The sequence below is a fragment of the Megalops cyprinoides genome, chromosome 18 (genome assembly GCF_013368585.1).
Source record: "Megalops cyprinoides isolate fMegCyp1 chromosome 18, fMegCyp1.pri, whole genome shotgun sequence".
NCBI classification, from domain to species: Eukaryota; Metazoa; Chordata; class Actinopteri; order Elopiformes; family Megalopidae; genus Megalops; species Megalops cyprinoides.
Genome location: NC_050600.1, coordinates 15,983,124 through 16,008,713, shown reverse-complemented (window position 1 = coordinate 16,008,713; position 25,590 = coordinate 15,983,124). Strand labels below are relative to the sequence as shown.

Sequence of the window (25,590 nt, the reverse complement as noted above, 5' to 3'; positions counted from 1 at the left end):
TAAAATAGGCTTTCAGTTGTCTGATGGATGATTACTACATGGAAGGGAACCAAGGAACCAGCCACACAGAGCTGCCACAGGCACAATGCAATTCATTGAAAATAAATATATTCTATGAATAATTAATAAATACATATATTATATAATGAATATATAAATAAGCATAGCATTATGTTACTATTGTACTTTACTAAGTAAAACTATAAAAATATACTTTTTTTCAAAATGAAAGGAAATGAATGTCTAAAAAGTAAATCTTCCAGAGACCAAGGCCAAGAGAATTAACATCAGTGGAATCATAAAAACCTGTACTTTTGAGGTCTTATTTGCAAAACAACATGAACAGAAACACCACATATACCCTCAGGCATGTTTTCAACAGAAACATGTACAGTACAACTGCAGTTACTGCCTTGGCTTATACACCATGATCCTTTTTGGAAACACAAACACTCATAGCAAAGAGAAAATGTCTTTAGGTAAAGATTTACCTCCGTTACTAGTAACCTTACCCTCTCGAGGCTGACTGAGAGGGAGCTGTAAAACAGGCAGCACAGTCTAGGAGAGAGACAAAGGCCTCCAGACAGAACTGACATTCTGAAAGAGAGCAGCAGGTAAAGGTGCAGAAACTCCCTCGTTACAGCAGGGCCAGCTCAGGTCAAAGACACAGGGGGGGTGGGGAGGGCAGGGGCGCGGACGCTGTGGCGCAGGGGAGTCCAACAGAAACATTACGGCCTGAAGTTATGCAACAAGCTCAGATCAGGAGAGCAGTTACCCCTGTGCATTCTGGGATAAGCCACCTTGTTTTTAGTTTCAGAAGAAAAAAAAAAATCTGCTAAGGGTTTAGTTTCTTTTGTAGGTTGCAATCGGTCTGTGATTGGTTAGGTCTGATTGTTATTTTCAGTGCAATGTGAGTATGGCCATCCTACAACTTGAGCACAGTCAGGCCAACGCTATCCCCTGTCAGTGTGGTTCACTGTATGGAGGAGTACTTCACAAACCCTTGCTGGCTTTCGTTGGCAAACAGAATCTGAAGGAGTCGTATGCAGCTGCTAAGTTCAGCCTACTGTCAGTTCTACCCGTTTACCTTTACCCAGGCCACACAAGGTAGCCATTCACAGATCAACTCCAGCACACGACTCCCCCGCGCCTTACGCATCAGCCAGCTGCCTTCACACAGGAGCTGAAGCCATTCATTATGTATTGGAGATGAGTCAAGGCAGATTCACTTATGATGTACTGCTTTCATTCCACTGGGAAACACCTTAATGCGACTTCTAAGTCACACACACACAGCTGCTCAGGATGTGCTTTCATGTCCATGTCCATAAAGAATGTAGGTGTTTTCCAGCTCGGCTTTCTACCGAGAGAAGTCCAAGAGTGACATCATTTCTGGGCTCTATGTACTGTGTGCAGACACTCTTGTGGCACTGAGCTGTGGGAAATTCCATGTTAGCCCACTTTAAAGCTTTAAAATAGCCCACTTAGCCTGAGATTCAGTTAAAATATGGTGTTTCCGGCCACCTTCCTGACTGCCAGGTCATTTTAGAGTGTCATTTCACCGATGCATATGACAGGCTGTTAAAAAGCTTTAGCATAGCATGGGCCAGTCTATTAAAACACAAATAGCATAAAAGGGAGACTGCATCTTTAAAAGCTAAGAACCTTTGTGCATCCATGACTTGGTAATCTGACCACCTTTTTGTCCAGAATCAAATCAAATGTGGGGTCAACTAGCAACAAAACCTTAACACAACAGACAGGCAATAATAAATATGAAGGGAAAAAAAAAAAAAACTTACCAGGTCCCAGCTGGTTAGCTTGAATTTGGTTGAAAGCTGCTGGTTCTCACTGCCTTTGGTAAGTAATGCTACACAACTGCACATTATGTTAAGTGCTAGGCAGTGCCAGGGATGGGATGACCCATGGTTAAAAACAGGTACAGTGGTGTACCCAAGGTGACTGAGGGTACTGCAGCTCTGTGGCTCTGGGGCTGCAGTCCACCATGCCCTGCACAATCTACTGGTACGAGAAGTACAGTACTCTCTCTTTAAAAGATGGCCCACCAGCTGTGACAGGCTGAGCTGACTGAAGGACAGCTAGCATTGCAGGGGCTCCACTGAAGCTCCTGGAAACACACAGCAGTCAGCACATAACATTCAGCACTGTCCTCATCACGTTCTACTGCCAATAGCCCACAAAAAGGCTGTTTTACACTGAATAACATTTAGCTGTTTAGGATTAGCCTGTTGTGCAATTGTTGAAGGCAATATGTAATTTCTAAAAGACTTAACCGATTTGAAACGAAAGGTGATTTTGGACACCTGGAAAAGATGTCTTGTTTTCAAGGAGGTACAACAGGCATCTTTGGCATTCAGAAAAACCGCCAATCAACTGACAGGCTTTTGTTTAAGTCGACATTTAAGGAACAGTGGCGCAACTAAGCAGCTTTTAATGCCTGTGTGAAATATAATATTGAAATCTCAGTGGGGGAGATCTTTTACTGGTGGATTTTTCAGATTATCAAGTCAGCATTTTTATTATCTTCTCCAAACTGTGCTGTAAACCCTTTTACTCATTCAGAAAACCCTTGTTAACAATTACACAAAACAGAATGAAAGGACACACATCGAAATGAAAAGCAAAAATAACAACATACTGGATACCTGAACACAAACAAAAGAGTCGAACCTTCAATGGATAAATTACCATAGAACAATTTCTGACATTATCAACTTTGAAAAAGGATGTATCATGATTTTATAAATTAAAATTTAGCACACTGAAAACTGGTGTGAGTCCAGTCAGATCATTTGGCTGTGGAGTATCCACGGCTCAAATGCGTTGGACTCGCTTTGGTTGATCAAGCCATTTCATTATCAAGCACTGCAGAGAATACCAAAGCAAGGAATTACAAATCCTAATCTGTTGGGTCTGAATGGACTGTGGAAAATACTGTTTATCAGAGAAGCTGCAGCTAAGGAAACCTTTATTCATACTTCTGAACAAAGGAAACCCTGTTCTGAACATTAAGATCCTTTCACAGACTCACTGAGCTAACACACCTACTCACAAAGCATACAATCAGAGTATTTATTACAACAGAGAAGATGGCAGTTACTGAATGTGTGTTGATTCAGTTCAACACAGAGTTGTTGTACATGGTGTGAAAGAGAGATAATTACTATTTTCTCTGCAAATCCACTTGGATTCAGATCACCTGTGAAATAGCTGTGTTCTGCTCTCCAGGATTTGAGGTGTTGCTTTACACACCAACTCATTCCTGGAACACTGACACTGCACACAGCTAATACTAAGAGATAACTCCCAGGCCTTTGTATCTGAAGCTACTGCATGTATTTTAAACAACATAGCAGTTTAAAGAAAGTTGCATCATGGTCTTCTGTTTAAAGCATTTCTTTATGAGTTCAGCAAGGGCTCCTGGGGTCAGATTTGGATATATATTTCCTTGAAGCAAAATAACACTGAGCTAAATGCTTTGCAGTTGTCTGACAGACAAACTAAGAGAGAAGCAGCCTTAACTACTGAAATGGCAGCAAGTTCCTCACAAAGAAACTGCACCTAAGCGAGTCCTCATAAAATCAGAACATCCATTTCTGATTTCAGAAATTTAACAAATAAGAAACACAAAGAAAAAGAGAATGATGAGCACAAGTACAATAACCGGTAGACAGAGAAAACATAGCAAGGCTCAGACACGCCAATGGTTTGTCTCATATTACCTGATTAGATAGCAGCAGAAGAGGAGGCTGAGGATGAAGACAAATATGGCGGTTCCAAACACAACGATGTAGATATTTAAGGGGAGGTTCTGAAATCCTATGTTCGGCATTCTGAAAGTGTACTGCTGAGGTTCAGGGCTTAGGCTGAAAGGAGACAGACAAAGGTGCACAATTAACAAAAAAAAGGTTCCAAACTCAATCACAACAATTTGGTACGTCTTGCCACTTCTAAATTACTTACAGAGAAATCACAGGTGTCACATTACACAAACAATTTTATTACATGGTATTTCATCCTGCTCAGTGATCAAACGCCACTGACATGACTGACAGTTCACTGAGAGAAAACGGCGAATGGTCTGGGCAGTCTCCATTGATCAGACTGCTGGCAGCCATACCACCCTGCAACTCTTTTCTGCGTAATGTCTGAAGCTAAGTAACGCTGGGCTTAGTTAGTGCCTCGGTGGGACATCTCCTGGTACAACAGGTTGCTGTTGGAAGTGGTGGCGGTGGGCCGGTAGGGAGCAGTCTTCCCTCTGGACCTTAGCACCATTTGCCCAGTGCCGAGACACTTTGCTGTCAGAGAAGTAATCTTTCGGACGAGACGTTAAAGCGAGGTCCTGACTCTCTGTGGTCATTAAAAATCCCACGGCACTTCCCACAGACAGCAATTGAATCCCTGGTGCCATTTAATAATCTCCTGACGTAACTGGCTAAAAAATTCCCTCTGCCTCATCTGACGTGTTTTGAGTGTTCTGGTGCAAAATGGCTGCCATGCATCACCCAGGTAGTTGCTACACATTAGTGGTGGTTGTATAGCACTTTGAGAACCTTGGAGGATGCTATGTAAAATGTAATCTTTTACTATTAATAGACTGTGTAATTGTATTTCAGTGTTATCCAAGCAGTGCTGTGACACTCAAAGTAAGCATTCTGAAATCAATAACAAATCATAAGGTAAAATTGCTCATTAAGTGATATAAAACTAGGCACACAACAGCTGCAGCTTGAATTGTTTAAAGCAGAAGAAATAGAATTGAAAACGAAGGGAGGACTGCAGCAGGACTGATTTATTTCATTTAACAGCACATTGTGCATATTAACTATTCAAAATGCCACAGCTGCAATCAGCTTTTCCAGCTGCACGGAGGGGGGCCGAAACATTGGACACCAGAGACACACACAGCCCCACACAACATCGGCTTCTCGCCAGCGCGATGCTTTCTGCTGACTGTTATAAATTAGAAATGGAGGAGCTGCTGGGCATCAAGAGATCCCTCTACCCAGTCACAACCCCCCCCCCCCCCCCCCCGATCCAACACACAGTTCAGAGATCTGGGAGTACTCTGGCCCTGCTGACCTGACCCGGTTCAGTAAATTACTGAGAAGAAGGGATGGCTTTAATTAATACATCATGAAGTGTGTTCCACTCATACTCTCTCCTCATGGGCCAGCTGCCATTTCTCTCTCTGCCTGTCTTCCCCTCTCTCTCCCTTGCTATCAAATCCAAGCACATCAAAGTTACCTTCATCTGCATGACAGGTTAAAGCAAGTATCCCTGGGAATTTTCATAAGAAAGCATGCAGAGCAAAAACAGAAAAATATATTTTCATAACTTCATCCTTTTCTTCAAGTCGAAAGCCCATAGTCACACACACTCACACAGGTGTGAGTTTTCTTTGTTTTTCTGACCCTCTCACTCTCCCTGTCTTTTCCTCTCCTTCTCTCCTTCTCTTCATCCCTCTATCTCAGTCTGTCCCTTCCTTGTCTTCCTCTCTATTGCATCGTTATTTTTAACAGACTGGAACAATGTAAACGAAAAAAGAGAATGTCAAGAACTGAACTGAATTTCAAGTAAATTTTACACGGGACTACGATTACATTCCCTATTGTACACAAGGAGACCGGCACTTTGTTTCTCACACACTAACACATATACACGCTGTCAGACACCAGCGATCCAAACACATTCCAAAATGCAGAGAGCAGAGACACAGACGTGCTCTCTGCACATTCACGCTCACATGCTAGAGAACGGGGCGTAGTGTGACAAAACATGCCTGTTATGAAACCCTACTCCTCCACTCCCCGCTCTCCTGCCTGTTACCCTGTGTGGTCTTTACTCTGATAAGCCAGGGGATGCGGCATTCTGCCAAATAATGGGGCAGCGGGGAGAGGGACAGAGAAAGAGAGAGAGAAAGAGAGGGGGGGGAGTGAGAATTCAGCAGTTTTGCCAGGCTGGAAAGCAAACCCTGCATGACTTCCCTCCGAATCATTCACATCACAGAGCTTTAGAATTGATTCAAAAAACGCTCAGGGAGCTACTTGATTGACTCGGCTGTGAACACAGCCGGAGTCCAGGCTTCATTCCAGCACCACGCTACCTGCGGTAACAACACTCTAGGACTGCCAGCGGACCGTTTGCGCTGACAGGCATGGTGTCATTTTAGAAACAACGTGCACTAAAGCGGCAGTGACAGTGTTCCCAGCATGACCAATCTGTAACTTACACAGTACACAGGGCCCCATGGCAGGAAGAGTGTGGGATAAGGGGTGTTATTTTTTTTTAACTCTCTCACACATGTACAGATCACCTACATGCAAACACCCCTCGCTCACCCTCTCCACTGACTGGCTGTGTTTAATAAAATGTTTGTTGGTTCACTGGTTTGAATCTGTCTCGCTTGTTTAAATACCCCCTCCTCCCCACCCACCGAGTGCCTAGTCAGCTGTGGCCATGTGCCAACTCTCTCCCTTTCCCCCTCAAAACAAATCTGTCCAGTTATCTGCCGGTTATCTCGATTCCCAAACACTAAATCCACAGGGCCCCCTGACATTCGCACATTCCTGTCAAACGTGGAGGATCCCGCGCCGGACACGCGGCCCGCATTCTGATGCAGGCGTGATGAAATATTTACACGGTTCGGGCAGAGAGAAAAGGAGGACATTATGTTCTGTATGAACAGTGGCGGGGGGGGACGGAATGTGACAGTTTGCAGCAGAGCAGGGCGGCAGCTCGGGGGGCCTGTGAGCTTCGTCTTGTTGAGGAAAATGCACTGGGCCTAAAGTGGCAGTTGCCATTCGTCTCAGTGAGCAGATCTCCGACACTGGTGAGAATCAACCAGCGCAGGCAGCGTCGGAGATCTGCTCACTTCTCAGTCTCCAGCAATTTGTCAGCAGGGCCTTTTATGACTTTATTCCACTCTCCAGGCCCAGGGCTCCATCTCTGCAGCCCAGCAGGTGATTCCAATCAAGAGCAATTGCACGATACGCTCTAAGTCTGTGGGTTGGGGCAGGGAAGCAGAAGAGACATGGCACTTCTGTCACCCTTCTGTCAACATAAGGATCCTCTCCAGACTCTCTTAAAGGACAAACAGGGAAAACAACCATTTAGCTTCAAAGCTAATATAAAAACACTGAAGGCATTGGGTGGGCTTAATATTTAGGGGCAAAGACTTGTAAAAAGGGAGAAACAAACAGCTTTTTGATAATATAGCACAACTGAAAAGCAGGACAGATGCAAAGCCAGGTAAACAGGTGAAAGGTGTGACATTACAGTTCTCATAATTACTATGTACCACTTTACATCAAAGAGGTACCTGAAAGAACTTCTGACATACCATCTTTCAAAGTCTTTCCATGGACAACATAATTGCTGTGTATCATGCACACTAAAAAGACAACACTGCTGCTGTTGACATCTCATTCAAAACCAGTATTTAAAAGAGGTGTGGGGTAGTGTGGTTTGTGATATCCAAATCCAGCCTGGTCTCCATCTCCACTAAAAAATTAACATTCTGAGCCATTAATTCAATCTACTCACTCATATGATGTAAGTCGCTCTGGGTAAGAGCGTCTGCTAAATGCCAATAATGTAATGTAATGTAGTGAAACACAGACTTGTATTTAAATTCAAGGTACAATACCTAGGCAGTATTTTTCTCTTTCCAAAGTTGTCTCTGCTATCTTGAGAACAAGCATTTAAAATAATCTCAGCCAACATAAAAGGAAACGGGATAAAAAGAGTGAGAAAACACTTCTGCCAAGATCATACACACGTTTTTTACATCACTGAATTTGTGGTGATTTTAAATTCACCCATCAAATAATTGGGGGGCAGCACAAGGAAGAGGGTGTTTGAATGCATTTCTTTGGAATAACTTCCAAGAAGCCTGGAGCCACCAGAACATGACTGCAGTGGTAAGCCCCCAGAGTCACCCTGGGCACTGCATCAGCAAGTGCTTAGCAAGACATCTGTGAATCCCCCCTGTCATCCCAGTAACTCAATCTCCTCCATGTAAACAACCACAAAGCCATGTCTGAGGTTTCAGTCGGGTCGTGCACTTTCTTTTTGGGAAGCCAGCCATTAACTTTATACAATCAGCAATGTCTGAAACCCCTACGAATAAGAAATGTCAGGCCAAATGTCCTAATCAAATGAAAAGTGCCTCAACATCAATTTGCGACAGAAACAAACATGTTCTTCTTCACGTTATAAACTACATCCTACATCCAGTCTCTCAGGTAGACTTAGTCCTTGCATTTAAGTTTAGATGACTAGAGTGTCTGCATTTCAAACACATGTCTTGTGATATAACTCAATTCAATTTCAACAGCAAGAGCTATGACCAGTAAATGTAACCACCTACTCAGGTCTCATCCACCACCCTGTAAAACATCAGCATATGTGGAATAGCACATTGGGGGGTTAAAATGTCTGAATGTGTGTGTGAGCATGTGAGTTTGTAAGAGTGTTTGTGTGTGTGGAGGGGGAGGTGTTCTTGCAATCTCTTTTTTTACAAGAATTAATCTTGTGCTGTGAAAACGACTTACAAAAATGTACCGCGTAAAGGGACTGCATGTTCCTCAAGCTCACCGAGTACCACGCAGAATGCCCACGTGCTCAAAGTGCTCCGCTGAATGACAGGCGCACTTTTCGGGTGAGCAGAGAGGAAATGATTCCGTAAACAGAGCTGCTGTGGTGGCCTCTGAATGTAAATAATGTACCCTGCCCCAGGGAGACTACACTATGACAGAAATATGGAGTTTGGCTTTTCCTTGTTCTCCACAGTATGTGAGACATTGTGTGTTTGTCCTTAACTCACAGTAAAGACAATTAAACACCCTGTATTATTCCTTCCAAGGAGAGTTATTTAAGGTTTGTAGCGGGGACATTAAACTATATAAAGTTGAACACACTCAATGCAGAAATCACTCACATGCTTACATGAATTATATCAGAGACATTCTTGATTTCATTTATTTCATAGCCCAAGGTAAATGGAAGGTTTTTCGGTGCATTTTTGAAGGGACCATAACTCAAGCCATACTGATCACTAACATGTCACCACATGTATGGACTCTGTAGTTAAAATAATACTCGTGACACATTCTGCAGTTTAAGATCTCCACTTGAGGACGACTCCAGCAAAAAAAGTCTATTTCAATCAGAATTCTGATTAAAGAAAGTATTCACCATTTTCACTTGCATTGATACACTTACGTTCTATTGTGCTGGAAGTCGCTCTGGATAAGAGTGTCTGCTAAATGCATGTAATGTAATGCAATGTAATACTAGAAATGATGCACATTTTAATGAAATGTGTATTTTCCACCGCATTCACTTGCCAAGTTTTTTTGTGCCCAACTGCAAAATTTGTGAATACAGCTGTCCTGCTGACTCCCTTTCTTCACCACACATTTCAATGTGATGTGTACAAACAAAGAAGACGGGTCTCCAGTGTGGCTGCCTGGCTGAACTCGAGATGAACCTGGCAGTGTGTGTAAGTGTATCTACGCCTGTGTGCTGAGCTCTGATGGGGATATGAAGACACAGCGAGGATGACACACATGAGGATCTCTCAGCTGTAGCCTGGCGGCCAAAGCTAGGCAGCTGGTTTACACATCGGTAGATGGTAGACATGTCCTCCTAAAGTTTCTCCTGTCCAAACTCGAATCAAACAGTTGTTTTCTTCTATCCGTCTCTTACATTTGATTCCCCCCATCTACAATTCAGTCCACATAGGCTATTCAGAGCCTCTGTACTGGATTCTATTTGCTGGGTTGACACATGATCCCAGAGCAACTGGAGTGCCATCTAAAAACATACACATGGCACACACTTTCCATGATGGCCCAATCAATTAAAAAACATGAGTCTTCACGTGATTCTTCATGACAGTGTATTTTTGGTAGCAGAATAGGACAAAGCAGACCAGCAAATGTCTGCATAACTTATCCCAGTTAATTCCCAGACATCCCAGGTAATAACAGGGCTCTTGCCACTGCTCTGAGCGTCTTGCTGTGTGTGTGTGTATTTGTGTATCTTAGATTCGTTATGCTTCTTCATGCAAGTCACAGCCTCTTCCCTCTCCATTATTATCTTATTGTTATTTAAGCACTGAACCTTTTCAAGGATTTTTTGGACTTTTACATAGCGACCATCTACTTGCACCATGCCCAGACAGCTCAGTGTATTAGCCTATGGCTCCATCACCGTACCAACGATAAGGAAAGATATGTATTAGTCACTGGAGCCTTTGCAACAAACATAAAAATCTTGGAAACTTTTAATGACCTGGACTGTATTTCAGTGTTTAGTTCTTGTCACCTCTGAGTACTAGACATTGCTGAATTGATTGTTGCATTGCTACATTTAAAATGTACTTGGCTACTAGAAAAATCTATTTCTGTGGCTTGTTTATAAAAAGTTGGTCAAACTGAAATGAAAGTGGTAGATGCAGACTACATTCTGACTCTGTCACTTTAACTACCACACTCTGCTGTTGTTTTTCGCAGCTGGTGCATGAAGAAGCCCTTGAAAAGGTGGTGTCCCTCATGCACAGACTGACAGGCTGAGCAGATCCCACAGTAACAATGTTTTGCAACTAAGGAGCAAAATAAACAGCAACCATTGAATACTTCCTGTTTTTATAATATGCATGCCTAATGAACACTCAGCACATCCATCCCAGCACATATTAAAAAACACATTAACATCACATATGCCTAGGATGAATAACAGTTAAACCAAGAGACTGAATAGACGGCGAACAGTATGACGACTGTCTGTAAAGAGTTTAAGTTACAGTGCAAACTAGTAGAAACTTCATAGTCATTCAAGGCCACCAATGAGGTTAATTATTATTACAGTGGTCACCTGAAGTCAACTTTTTTTCCTTCTCCAATCTATTATGCAAACAATTAACAGCCCAAACATTTTGAAATGTTCACATTACCATAAGGCTATATTTTACAGAGAAACGTGTCCAACTCACACGGAAAATGCTGCAGAATCTCAGGCACAAACATATAATGAGGATCAGGTCAACAAGAGCTGTTGTTTGCCATGCCGAATATCGCTGGACGTGAAAAAGCAGGAGAAAAACATTCACGCAGCGCGCGGTTAACAGGATTAATCTTGCTCCCCTTGACTTGGGTGATGGTGTAGCGGTAGCAGCTAATTAATCCACTTTGCAGAGCCGATCTGGAGCTTGGCAGGAATCAAGCAGAGCTGGGCAACCACCTGTGAGTGGCAGCCTCAGTCTGTACACTCATATCCAAGTCCACGTTAACAGTGGAGAAAAAGGTGGCAGGGAAAAAAAGGCGCTCCGAGGGGCACTGTGCACCTCAGACCAGCTATGTGGAGAGCAGCCATACTCAAACAGATACTTGTCACAAGTTGTGTGTGCTCACTGAGTATATACTAGGTGATGCAACACTCAAGGCAAATGAAGCATAGGAAAGACAATTAACAGCCCCCATTCCCCATCCCAAAATGCCTCATTAAACACACCTCCCCATCACACAATCCCAAACACATATTCCTGGCCCTCTCGTTGTGCTGACCTTTCCTTATTCACCTCCCACAGGTTTGACTCCACGGCACCAACAACAGAGCAGACATACGCTCACAGCTGTTCTGTCATATTTTTTCTTTAACTGCAGTTTTGGAAAAGGTTTTGCATTAACTCTTTCACATAAGCTTTTACTCATAAACATGCCTTCAGTCGGTTTCATTTTTTAACAGCTCTACTTGACATCCAAAGGTGCTTGTGAGGATGTAAAATCATCATTGTAGGCCAATGAGTAAAATAACAATGCATATTTCTTCTTTTGTATATAACAAAATGGACTAATTAAGGCATTTTTGACCACAATGATGGTGTGTCAACAGCTGTTAGCTTAACTTTCAGGGTCAATTATACAGTATAGAAAATGTCCTCCCAAGCCAACACTAGTACTGGTAAACACATGCAAGAGTACCTATATTGCCATCTAAATTGATCCAATGATGGTTGTCTTTAATAGCAAAGGGTCGGTTCCATAAAGAGAACTTAAAAAAGATCAATTTCAAACTGCAAACCACCATTTTCCGACCAAATGGTTTTAAATCACAGGTAGGCTTCATTTTCACCTTTGTATAACGTACACTTTTCTGCAATTAATATATCATCGGGAGGCAACCACAGAACAGATCTGTACAGTACAAAATGTTCCCTGCAAGAGGCACTGAATTGGGAAAGAAAATAACTGTTGGTTGCGTGCCCCCTGTTGGGTTTACAGCAGCAGTGGAAACTAAAAGGAGCAGAAATCCAAGATATACTCTGCTGCTACAGAATCCATTCGTAAACTGGCAGAGACTCATGCACACATGGCTCCGTCAAAACGGTTCGATATTACTCCTTTTTCTATCTACTGCAAATGAGTTAGGTAGCAAGAGTTACTGGCTCGCCTACTACAGAGTAAGCTAGCAATGTATATTTCCACAACGTCAATATACAACGGGTGGCAACGTCATTAGCAGCTCCCTGCATGCGTACAGCTGATCACTTTTACGCGGCAGATTTGGACTGCAATACAGTATGCCAATCTTTAGCGACGTCCTGAGGTTTGCTGGTTCTCAAACTGTGTGTTTCTGATGTTGCAATATCATACAACTGGGCCCCCATAGCTGGTTCTTCAGCTGTCATGCACTAAACCAATATAGCTAGCTATCTAGCTATCTGAAGCTACGACCTATGACGTATGACAAGGCAAACCAGTGCTCTCAAATACACTAACGTTAGCCACACTAGCTAATTTCCTAGTAATATTTTCAACGACCATAGAAATAAACAACCGATGACATTAATTCTAAGCAAGCTGGTATATGGTAAAATACCTAACTAGCACTTGCGCTGTATAAAAAGACGGCAAACGTTGTAACAGAAAGCCCTGAAGCTAACGTTAGATTAACGTTAGCCATACATTAGAAACTGTGTAGCGGTACAGAACGGAGCTATAACGTTGGCTAAGTATCATCCTAATAGCTGATTATTATTTCTAGGTACGCAATAAAAGTAAACTTACCAATCTGTTGGTGTGTTTGAGAAATGACGTTGGCTAACTAGGCAGTTAGCCAGCCTTGCCAGCTAGTTAGTCAGCTGGCTAATTAAATGATGTGGCAAGCAAACTAGCCATATTGCTAAAAACAATAACAAAACACTTGACGCGTAGCCTCGACTGTTTGCCTGTGAAATAAAATATATTTTAGTTCAATTTTGTCCTTGCACGTAGCGCACGATGTACGATCTCTAAGCCAGACTCAAGATACAGACCATCTCGGTGTGGGTGTGCGGGGTGCGAAGTGGTCGAGCAGGAGCTGGGCGGGTCCTCGGCGGAGAGGAGGAGGGGTGCATGGATTATGTATTGTAGTGCTGCGCCTCAATGAATGTTTTATTTTTTTCCAATGCCATGTTGTAAAACTGATTTGTTTGCCGGCCACAGAGGCGTTGTCCATTTCAGGGCGGATGCTGCCCCAGTGTAAACATGTGTCACATGTTGCCAGCAAGAGTGTTGAATTGTAATCTTTTTTTCATCGAACGAAAGTCTTTAACGTTGCCTTAAGATAGCCTTCCCGTACGCAAATCGTCGGCTATTCGTCGTTACCGTTCAACAGTTATCACCAAATCTCCCCTTACATACCTGCACGACAAACCTCACCATAAACTACACCGTCCGTAGCCAACAGTTCACTAGCTTACATTAGAGTGTTACAGGTAATTTTATTAAAGCTGAGACAAACTATTGTGTAAGCAAAGTTTGTCCTCACTTCTTAAGACGCACATACTGTATTCTTGGTCAAGCCTCTGCTGTTGTATTGAAACGAATAGATGTCTCTTGGCGTTAGGATGAAAATCCGGTTAATTACTCAGTTTCGTAAAATGAAAAACAAAAAAATATTTCATTGCAATTGAAGAAGAGCGTCAGATTTTTCTTTTCTTTGAAACCAAGTCACAGATCGGATTTGCTGTCTGGCGCTCAAGACGATGAATACTGATAAGGTGACAGCCAGAGGAAGATGTTATGATTGGACCGAGTGGAAGATCATGTGACCTTTTGAATGGACAACATGGGGAGGGCAGGTGGAAGAGATGGCAGCAACCACAAAAGCCTATTGACCGTGACCCACTATTACTCTGGGCTGGCACAGGCTCAACTGATGTGTCAGGCTTGAGGAGGCGGTTTGGCGCCAGCCTGCGGGCTGGTACAAATCAAACACTTTATATCCAGGAAGCCATGAAGGCCAAGGTCCCAATGATCTTTTCAATCCATAAAAATCTATCACTTTATTGTGAATCCTGAGATGCCGAAATTATCCATATGCCTTCTTTCAGTTAACAAAAGGGTAGAATGATCTTTTACTATGTGCATGTAGCTGAGACACAGCATGAAGTTATCACCTAAACTTTGTAGAGCAGATTTTACCTGCTTGTTACATGCACAAGGCTACATATTATTCTTTCTCAGTAATTGTAATGCCTATTTGCTGAAGATAAAAAATGATAGGTTAACAAAACATGTTTTTATTGCATTGTGATTCTTGATTTGCTGAATTTGAATGTTGTTGCCAGCTGACAATTTGATCCTGTAGAAACTGAGAGAATGATATTAGTTATCAGTAAGGCAATTTTCACAGGAATAATGGGTGGACAGTACAAGTAATCCAAACAATTCTTTCTTTACATGCCTGAATGACTTAAGGATTTATTGGTCTTTGGAAAGGTGTAATAATTTACGGTTCTAAATCGCATCATCATCACTGTCTTATAGAGCACAAATCAACCAAGTGCATTTAGACGCAGCATGTTGGTGGAGAATACATGACATTTCTATTTGTCTTACTAACACAGGGGACTGTGCTCTTGGATGCCTCGGTTGGAAAAGTGCAATCCAACACGCAATTGCAAATTGCAGTGGAGTGGATTTGTGGATTTGTAGAACGCAAGCTACAAATCAGAGTGAGTGCCCATGCACAACCCCAGGGGCAGGAAAAGCCCACCTGCTCACACATCTGTGTGAGGATTCAGTGTGCAGTTTTCTCCCTGCCCCCCTCATGGTGGATCTCTCATTTCACACTGCAAGGTCAGGTTGGATACTATTGAAAATAAAGGACAAGTGAGGTTTTATCTCTCCAATGTGCATGTAATGTGGGATGCAGCTGCAACTTAATAATTGTCATAACTAGTCTTTTCTTTTTTTTTTTTTGGTTTTAATGGATTTTTTAAATCACTCTAGTCAATGCAGAGTGCTAAATGACCAGTGGGGGTCAGTATAACTCTACATCTGAGCTCTGCTGTGCCGTTCCAATCGATTGGACGGCGATCAGAGAGCATTGGTCTGTTGGGAATTCTCAATAAGGTAAAGTAAGGTAAAGTTTCAACCGTGACTATGGCTATCAGAGAATTATAGACACCTGCTTTCTACACATTTCTTTGTTTTGAAATATACATTTTTAGTAACTGCGCTGCATTTTTGGATTTCTTAATAAACAAGGGGAATCAGATCTCAGTTCTGCATGTCTTTCCTTTTATACTTTGCATGTTGATAGTCCACTGATATCTAGGAAGCCAGTACTAGAGGAAGTCTACAGCTGTGTTACATTCTGTTTTGATAATGTTGTAGGGATCACTGCTGTGTCTTCAAGTATTATCCCCGAGCAGTGAAAAACATATCTTCCCAGCCTAGTATCAAAATCGGAGGAAAGCCTTTTACATCAGACCTGGCCGCCAATGAGAGAACAAGGGCAACATGCTTGTATTTCAATGTGATGCACGAACAATCCTGATTTATTATGACTAGGATCTTTCAGCAGATAACATTTTTAAAGGAGAGCCAATCTGTCACAGGAAAACATCTGGCTTGACATGAAAAAGCAGAGACAAGAGAAATGTTTGAGATATACTTGCACATAATTCCCCCCTGAAAATTCCCAAGCTGATGTTTTTCCTGAATGACTGAAACATTGGGTCTGAGGGAATCAACAGCACTCCACTCCTCCAACTACAGAAAATAGTAGCAAGATTGTTGCTCTCATTAGTTTTGTGAGGCTAACACCATCTATTCAGAATGAAATACTGACCACTGGCTAGATCCCTGGCTGTGGAATGCTCCTGATTTTAGGTTGTTCGTGCAATCCTCCCATGCTATTTGTGAGTCTGAAATGCAGAGTGGAAACAATACATTGTCAGTGGGCTATTTCAAGCTGCTGCAGGGATATCAAGCAGCTGTTCTTACATGGAAAATGATAGTCCTTTCCAATTTGTTAGTATATTAAGGAAGAAGAATGGGGGGGGGGGGGGGGGGGGGGTCATATTACAGAGTGTGTTGATTCACAGATTATTATGTTGATCTCTTTCATTGACTTTTGACGTCCTGAACAACTTGGATGCAGTTTGTCAATATTACTGACAACCGTGGTGTCACCCTGTTAGGTGTCTTTTGCATAATGCTGAATAATAGTAAACATGTACTTATCATGTTAAAAACAATAACACTGACAAAAATTTTAACAAAATCAGTAAGTTCAACTTCCAATTTGATATAGTAGACAAGTAATAGATAGTAAATGGTTAATTTGATTTCAGCACAAAGGTGTCCTTTAATTAAATGGCTGGTTATATACAAGATGGGAAGTGACTATTTTTATTGTAGTTGGCTGCTATCTAAACTGGCAGATTTTCTCCAACCAAACTGAAATGATCTCAAGATCACTGGATAAGCTAGGAAAAAAAATTGCTTAACCAGAACCAAAATTCTATCCAAACAACATTTCATGGACATTTAAAAAAAACACTTTGAGCTTTGAAGAGTGTGGGAACACAGGACACGGGCAGATATATGAGTCTGAGGGTCACTGTGTGGGGTATCTGAGGTGTCTGCGTGATATGACCTGCACACGCACCCCTAAGTGATGCTCCACAAGCCATCCATCTTTTCAGCCACTGTGTTCCCCAGGTCACAGCAGGCCGCATCTCACACGGATCTCTTCAGCAGACAGCAGGAATACTGACAGATCTGCTGTAGGAGTTCAGCATAATGGCTTTTATGACAGACACTGTTGACCACATTGTCATTACTCATGGTCATGCGGCTGCTCTGTGAGAGTTTTCATGCAAAAAGACCGGTCGCCAAAACGTCATCGGCACTTTTCCCTCTACTTTCAACACAGGTAAGCGGGGTCCACACATTCATTTCGTGAGAGAGTTTAATTCCAGCCTAACGTTGAGACTTGCCAAGGAGACAAGGGAAGGCTAGGCAACAGCCAAAGCTGACACGATGGCCACGTTGATGAAATGCAAGCCTGTGCTAACAGACCCATCCACTCTCCCGTTTCACATCGTAATTGTAGTGACGGCTGACAGTTATTTATTGACCCCGGCTCTGATGTGACCCTCATTTCAGAAAACCTGCGCAGGTCAGCACATGTTCAAGGTCTCAAAACAGCAAACAACAGTATTGAAAAACAAAATGAGAAGAAATCGGGTTTGCCAAAAGTGGATTTTTGGTTCCTTTTTCTTTGCACATAACTGTGTGATACCTCGGCCTGTGTTATGCTCTAATAATCAGGTTGTTGAAGCTATGCCTAAAAAGGTAGTCTGCCTCCCACCTCATTATAGAAAACATGTGAACCATGTGTTACAATAATGGCATTGTCATGCAGTAGCCCTAATTTTAACATAATGTGACTCTATGCAATGTGATAAAAATAGAAGTTTTCTTCAATTACATGGAAAGGGCTTTATAAGGATATGCAGGCTTGGCTTTTCAAAGGGGTTCTGTGGAACTTGAAAACAATCCTTGTTGTGATTACAGTTATACTTATATGAACTACATGTATTCTTCAATCTGCCCCTATGCTTTCACAGTATAAATGTTTGTCTCTTATATTTCTTTATCAGATGTAAAACATAGCATAAAAAATGTTAAGGTAACAGAAAGTGAGAAAGTAAATAACAACTTGAATTTTATTACTTTCTACACTTTTGGTGCTTCATTTTATGTGCTGTGATTTTTTTTGTTTGTTTCTGTCAATGAATAATGGCTTTTTTCAATACATTGTCCACCTTAAAATGTAAGTAAGGTTAGGGAAGTTTAGCTAAGTGCTTTATTGGCTGGCCACTCCATAATTCCATGATAAGAAACATTTAGGCTGATTGTGATTTGTTTGAAGTAAACCCAGTTTGTTTATTTTTTCCTGCGTGATAATATTCTCATGCTTAGCACTGAAAACAAATGGAGACTACATTTGGTATGCTGTTGAAAGTCAATCAAACAATAACAGACATTTTAGACAGTCCTTTCTTCAAAGTGCAGAGGACAAATTGGGGAAACCCAAAACTTGAAATCCACAACCCCCCCCCCCCCCCCCCCCCCAAAAAAAAAAAAAAAAACTCCAATAACTTGGGATATTTCTGACCTTTTTACATTTTTCTAAAAACCAAAGGCACCCATCTATGAACTACCATGGTATGAAGAATGATACAATTTGTTTGTTGATAACCAATTTATATGGAATGGGATTCAATACTGTAAATGTGGATGTGCCATATTTTTTCATATTATTCTTCTGCCATTATACTTTTCCTGTCTCAAAATGAACAGACCATGGTATATTTTCACAGAAGTTGTTATTACTTTTGTCTTATATTGCTGGGTTAAACTACTAATTGTCCATATACATTTACAAGGTGTCAATAAGTAAAGTATGATACATATCTTTATTTGAGAGGATTGTGTATGAGTATCATCATTTGTTTGTAACACCTGTTTTAGAGAAATAATTAGTCATATTTGAGACTGGTGTAAGTTTCACTGAAGATCTCAGGTGTATACTTGTGTATCAGGTGTATGCTGATCAGGTTTATACCTGAGTGAAACAAAAATTGCAGGGTATATCCATAGTAATCACAGACATTATCAGGCCACATTGAAGCTTGCTCTAATGCTACAAATATGATATTTTCATATTTAGCCTATTCTAAACAAGGTCAAATTTACAGTGACACACTATATGAGACATTGGTCATTGAAGCTTCACTGCTCATTATTTGTGGGCAAGCTGCTATGAGACTAAAATGATGTCAAACACTTCATTCCCACCATGATGCTGGCCTCTTTCCCAGCCCCTACTTATCAGCACGTCTTTTGTACTTCATTAGATGGGCTGAAACAAAGACAGAGGTCACACCAAGCGAGTGGATCCTGACAGTATTTCCATAACCTAATTATTACCATGCCAGTGTTTGTCAGAGCTGATTGAAGCTGGCCCCTTGGAAGCCATTTTGTCTCCTTAGGTGGCCCCATCGAAAGCCATCCATCTCAGAGTCTGTCAGAATGAAGCCATCTAAAAGGTTTGTGGTTGCATCAACAGGAATATTTTGTTTCATTCTAACTCTTTAACTCAGGTGAATTATATTTTTGTAACCTGATTATGCCCATGGGCACGATAAAGAGTTAGCATGAACAAGATAAACTGCTTATTTTGGAAGGTAACAAATGGAGACTTGTTTAAAAAAACAACAAAGATAAAGTCTGATGCTGCAGTAAGATGATCTCGATATATAATCCCTCACTGTAAGTATAATTATTTTGAGGATAAGGTGGAAAACAGACAATGTTGCTTTTATCAAGAGATAAATGAGAGTTTAAACTTAAGCAAATATAGACATAACATTCAAATCTTCTTTGATGAAACCCATTTGTTTAGATTGAAACAGATAGGTCTAATGATTCAAAAACACTAAAAGTGGAGAAGATTGTGTTCATACTTTTTTCATTTAACACACTTTCATTCACTCAAGAATTAACGCAGGATGTATTCTACATCTCTGTGACCCAGCCTAAGAAAAACTGTACGCTATGAGCTTCACAAAGCTAATATTAATAGTAGCACTGCCATTTGGAAACCACTTATAACCATGGACAATGCGCAACAACAAACAACCTGGTGTAATGAGCACAAAACCTGGATCTCCGTGCAATGGAAGAAAGTAATATGGTGTGTATGATGATGAGTCATTTTTTACTCTTTTTCCTACATTGGGATGGGCTTATGTTTGGAAAAAGCCAAAGGAAGCCTTCAACCCACATTGTCTGTTAGTAACTGTTAAACATAGTAATAGAGCTGTTATGCTTTGGGAAGCTATCTCATGGGAGTCATTGGGTCCAATTATTACTCTGGTGCATGGTATAATAATGGTTGAGGAATATGAAGTCATTTTAGGTGACCAAGTTGCAAACATTGTTTCCTCAAGATCTTCCCATATTCCAAAATGATAACAGCTCCTTACACACTGATAAACGGTGTGGTTTCATGAATAGTAGGATGAAGTCAAACACTTTCCACAGTCTACCCAATCACTATATCTAAAATATTCATATAGTGTTTGGTATTTCCATAATTTTGTCTATGTCCTGTATATAGGTCTAATATGACTTAAATCACCTTGCGTCCCCAGAGCTCTCAGGCTGAGCTGAGAGACAAACGTTTTTTGCTGTTCCTTTTGAAACAGAACAGCACTGATGTCTTGGCATATGATGCTCAGGCCAAAGGACCATGCTGGAAACTGTACAATTTTAATTTGTAGAGTCACCCTGTCTAATTTACAGTTTAAATCGGTTGTATATTTTATCTTGCTTGTCAAATGTGGCATACCATTCAACAGGATGGAATTCAGGAGATAATGCAGTAATGTTTCATCGAAAACAAAATGCATAATTGGCTGGAGGCCAATTATAATATCAGAAATCATTATCTCTCGAAGCAGGAAGTGTAAAAAATGACTGTGTCTAAATGGAATGCGTTATGATGGTTGGCTTTTAATGCATTCATTAAAGAAATGAATGCGTTCCTTCATTAACAGATTTCTTCATTAGTAGATTCATTCAGACAGTATCAGTGGCAGGAACATTAAGTAATGTTGATGTGTCCCAACACTTTTGTTCACAAGCATGCATAATGATGCTTTTTTGACAAACTGACTTTTGATTTTTCTTGTGGGTCTTGTTTGGAACCACGCCGCAATCCTTTTCATATTTGCCCTAAATGGCAACAAACACCCTCAAACAGTGGTATCTCTTTGTACCTCCCTGACTTTGTTCTGAATTCTTAACATCACAGAATTGTAAACATGTCCTGGTACACAAATGGTGTCCCTGGCTTTTTAGAAGCAGAAAGTGTTAACATAAGACATTTTTACAGTCAGATCTGGACTGCTGTTTATGCTCAGTCTGGTAATTGAAATAACATAAGGAGGCTGTAATAGTTTGAACCACAAACACTGAGGGAATTTGAATAATGAAATGTCTACAGTTAAGTGAAAACTTCAAGTGAGCTGTTATTTGATTTTTTTGAGCCATCACCTGCTACAGACCTGTATGATAAGTTTAAAAGGCAGTTGGGGGTATATGTACTGTATATTGCAAACTGCATAGTGAATGTGTGCACTCTCTCACAAATTATTTAATATCTTTTCATAACTGTTTTTATAAGTATGGCATTATATTCTGTTTCAAATATTGACACCTAATTTATAGTAGCTTGACATATGAGATTGGTATGTTAAAAAAGATAAAATGATTTTTGAAAGATTCAAAACATGACAATATAGGGTATGAGATCCCTGTACACAAAGTGCACACAAAATGTCTCCACTAACTGCAAATACTTCTTCACATCATGTTTAAGTTTGTGGTCAATGTTACATATTTGAGGCTCCAGGCACTCAAGCACAACATTAGTTGATATTCAGGAAGAGGCACAGATAAGGGACCACGAGCTTGTGATGATGTACCATACGTCTCTGGAGACCGCGGTCAGGGACGGAGCACAGCTCACCTCCGCTCATCATCGACCCTGGTCCCGGGTTGCGCCTGGAGCCGTGAGTCTGTAACGATGTTTCCATGCGTGCAATCCCGGATGGAGTCCTCGGCCTGAGCAGCAGGCACAAAGCAAAGATAGACACAGAAGCTCATTGCCTCTCTCATCACGAGTCTCAGGTGTCCTTTCCCCCCGCATGCCTGAGGGTGAGTGACAGCGGCAGGGGAAAAATCCCGCCACACAGCAGCTCAGCGTGGTATTAATTCAACTGCTATTCTTTACCAGGCAAGGAGCTGCTGAGTGATCGAACTGCGGCTCGTGCGTCAGTTTTTTTTGTTGCTTTTCGTCCTGTAGACTTCCAGATGTTGTCTTCAAACAGGCATGATGCCGGGTTCCTTAGAACAGGCGCTAGTGTTCAAAAGCACTTCTTTAAATGTCGTACAATGATGAGCAGGACTTTACTGCTATTGATTGGCGAAACATACTACAGAACACAATATATTCTCTGTTCAGCAAAGCATCACTGGTAGAACGATGTCAGGGCATGATGTGCCATGTTTGCTAGTTTTGCTCTGTTGGAAGTACTAGAATAAGCCTAAAATGTTGAGCTTTGCCAAAGTAAAGATGGACCAAACCTCCATCAGTCCCACAGCTAAATGCCATGCCTGCCATGGTAAACTAATAACATATTTTCCCCCAATCAGAAAATTTAAAGAAGCTGATTATGAAATCAGGATGGATTATGAGGGGTAGATGCAAATTTTCTTCAGATGGTTTTAAAAACTGTTTGCCAATTTGAGACATTATCTGTTGATGTAAGGTAATAAAATGTTAAATTCATTTTCTTGCATTATCCCAAAAAATAGATAATAAGAAAAAACTAAGCATCATCTGTTTGTCTATGCCTCATCACTTTCAGCTGACATCAACAGCCTAAAACTCAGAAATATGTGCTTATTGTTTCTGAATTTTCATTTTTTTCCCCTTCTTCATTGTATGTGTACATATGTATACATGTGTATATATGTTTAAGCATAATTATAGAGTATAGTGAAAAAAAATCTATTTATTTTAAATGTTCTTCTGTCTGTGACTGGGGCCAAGGACTGGCACCAGTTTGTCTAGAGTTTGCCAGCCAAGAGGAGAGGAGAAAGTCAGTGTAGATCTGAGGGTCAAGTCAGTCAGAGAAAAATGTTTTGACAACTAATGTAAGAAAGTTAAGACAGAAATGAACCATATCAGCTAATCATATAACATCAGGACTGCTGTCATACCCTTGAGAAAATAACAAATCTGGATTGCTTCTGTAAATGTCCAGGGGTATAAATTGCTAACATTGTACAAGAAACTATAAGCTATTTAAGTCACCCAAGAAAAGGGCATCTACCAGGAAAATAAAGTGGATAATATTTTGTACAATGGTATTTGCATTGGAGACCTTTTTTACTGTTAAGGGAATATGTTCATGGATTCTTTATCATCATCATCTCAGTCTCAGTCTGCATTGAGCTGGGTGAATTCAGACATAAGCTGGGAGATAGAACAGCTACCAGGTAAAGGATATCAAACATTCTGTTCAATAGTGGAAAGTCTTTTTTCTTTGAGAGGGAAAAAAACATCTAAAAACCAAATTGCAAGTACATTCCTTCAATGGAATGATATTAATGCAACACCAGTCCTTACAGTTTAAATTTAATTTTTTTGATGAACTTGTTTTTACAATCAAATTGCTCATGTGTACCAGGAATACAGTTATGTGCAGTTAAGTTGCACATGTTATGACTAAGGCTTCACTAGGTGTAAAATGAAATGACATCTAACAACATCTAACAACATCTAAATGACATCTAACATCTAACAAGAACACAGGTGTGATTTCCTGTAACATGTTCCATATTCCCAAATGTCACCAGTTCATTTTATATATGTTAAATATATATATACAGACATGTAAACATGTGTAGAGTTATACAAGGAGAAAATGACAATAACTGCACATTGCTGATGTCACAAAACGATGTGATAAGTTCATTTAATGCTAAAATACATACATTTCTAAATACAATATTCAAATGGTGATATGAATTGCTATAAATTGTTGAATGTTCTTGACAGCTTTTATGTAAAACAGTGTATTGTGCAAAAACATCTGATATATTTTTAGCATAATATTATGTAAAATTTATATCTATTATGATAACAGTAGGACCTGTGGAACTGGTCATATCACTGAAGCAAAGACTCTTGCTCTGGTACTGTCTCTCTTTCTCAGGCCAATTTTACAGTGCACTGTTCCAACGTGACTACAGTGCAAATCTTTACTTATTCTTTACCTATATGGTTAAGGGTAGCAGAACCATGTTTTTTGCATTCCTGTAAAATGAATGGCTGATACTGAACGATGGGCAGAAAGTCAATTTCATTCCCTTTGGTTCTACTCAACTTGTGCTATTTTTGCTATAATACACAAATATTTGTGCCATATATAAACACAGCGTACATGTGTTTGTATTCAATTGTGCATGTACATGGCCCCCCTGGTATTGTGGTATCCTGGTACCTCAAGATGCCCCTTTTTACCAAGATATGAAACAGGGAAAAGTATAAGGGGAGATGAATCTCAATTCCTCTAACTTTTTTAGTTACAGAATGGTCTGCCCCAAACAAACAAACAAATACGATATTACACACCACCTCTGGGAAGGAGGCCCACTCAAAGTCAATCCATTATTATCTGTGTCAATTCCAGAGAGATTTTCTCTTGGCATGAACATACCCTTTGCTTGGACCAGCACTGCATAGACTCTGTTATGTTTACAGTTTATACCAAAAATGGGCTTATTCTGCTTTTTTATGGTCACAAAAAGATAACTGAAACAAGCAGCAATCCACAAGGCTGTCATGAGTGTTTTATAAATGAGCTCTCAGAGAAATTTAAGGTCCTGTGGTAATTTAACAAATATCTCAAGACAAAAAGTGAAACTTTGTTTTTTTGTTATTTTGTGATATTTGGGGATATTAAATAGCACTGATTTATCAGTCCTTTCTAGAAGAGGATAATCAACACATTTTAAGAAAAACCTTATACACTGCTGTGCTATAATCATATGGTTTAGTGTGGATGTTTGCACTGTAATGATCTGTATCATTGAGGAATGATTCTACTCAGCAATATAGCTGAAACCCAACAGGTTTTTTTTTTTTCTTTTTTTTTTTTTTACCAATCCTGAGCCTTCTGGCCCTCAAATTTATTTTTAAATTTTATTATTTTCTTTCATTTTATTTTCTTATTCATTTAATTAGATATAACTCATATGCTCACTTTTTATATTCCCATACAAACCTACTCAAAGCATCTCTAAGTGAATAATTTAACAATATATATTAAATCACCATTTGTATATATTCATCTCCCCTTTCTAGATTATTTTTTTTTATCCTTTCTATACAACATAAAGAATTTACTCAGTATTTTATATAGTCATACTAACAGGTCCATTGTTACTCATTAGTTAATGTATTTCAAAAGTATACCATACCTTTCATGACATATTTATTATAACATATATTTCTCATTTAAATAATGCTCCCAGTCTGTTGTGTTAAATGATTGTTTCTATCAAAAATAAAAATTATTTCACTAAAAAAGATAAATGAAACATTCTCAAATATATTAATCTTTTTTCCTTTTTCTTTCTTTTACAT

The 25,590-nt window shown here is 40.3% G+C and overlaps 1 protein-coding gene across 1 annotated transcript in view; it reads right to left on the bottom strand.

The window, feature by feature from the left end:
* Positions 1 to 22,052, bottom strand: part of LOC118793627 (RING finger protein 24-like) — a 35,115-nt gene extending 13,063 nt beyond the window's left edge. The window contains exons 1-3 of the mRNA XM_036551854.1: positions 21,904 to 22,052; positions 12,009 to 12,044; positions 3,744 to 3,887 (exon numbers count right to left, since the gene is read on the bottom strand). Coding sequence (XP_036407747.1) covers positions 3,744 to 3,887; positions 12,009 to 12,044; positions 21,904 to 22,052 — 329 coding nt within the window. The remainder of the gene's footprint in view (positions 1 to 3,743; positions 3,888 to 12,008; positions 12,045 to 21,903) is intronic.
* Positions 22,053 to 25,590: the final 3,538 nt, after the last annotated feature.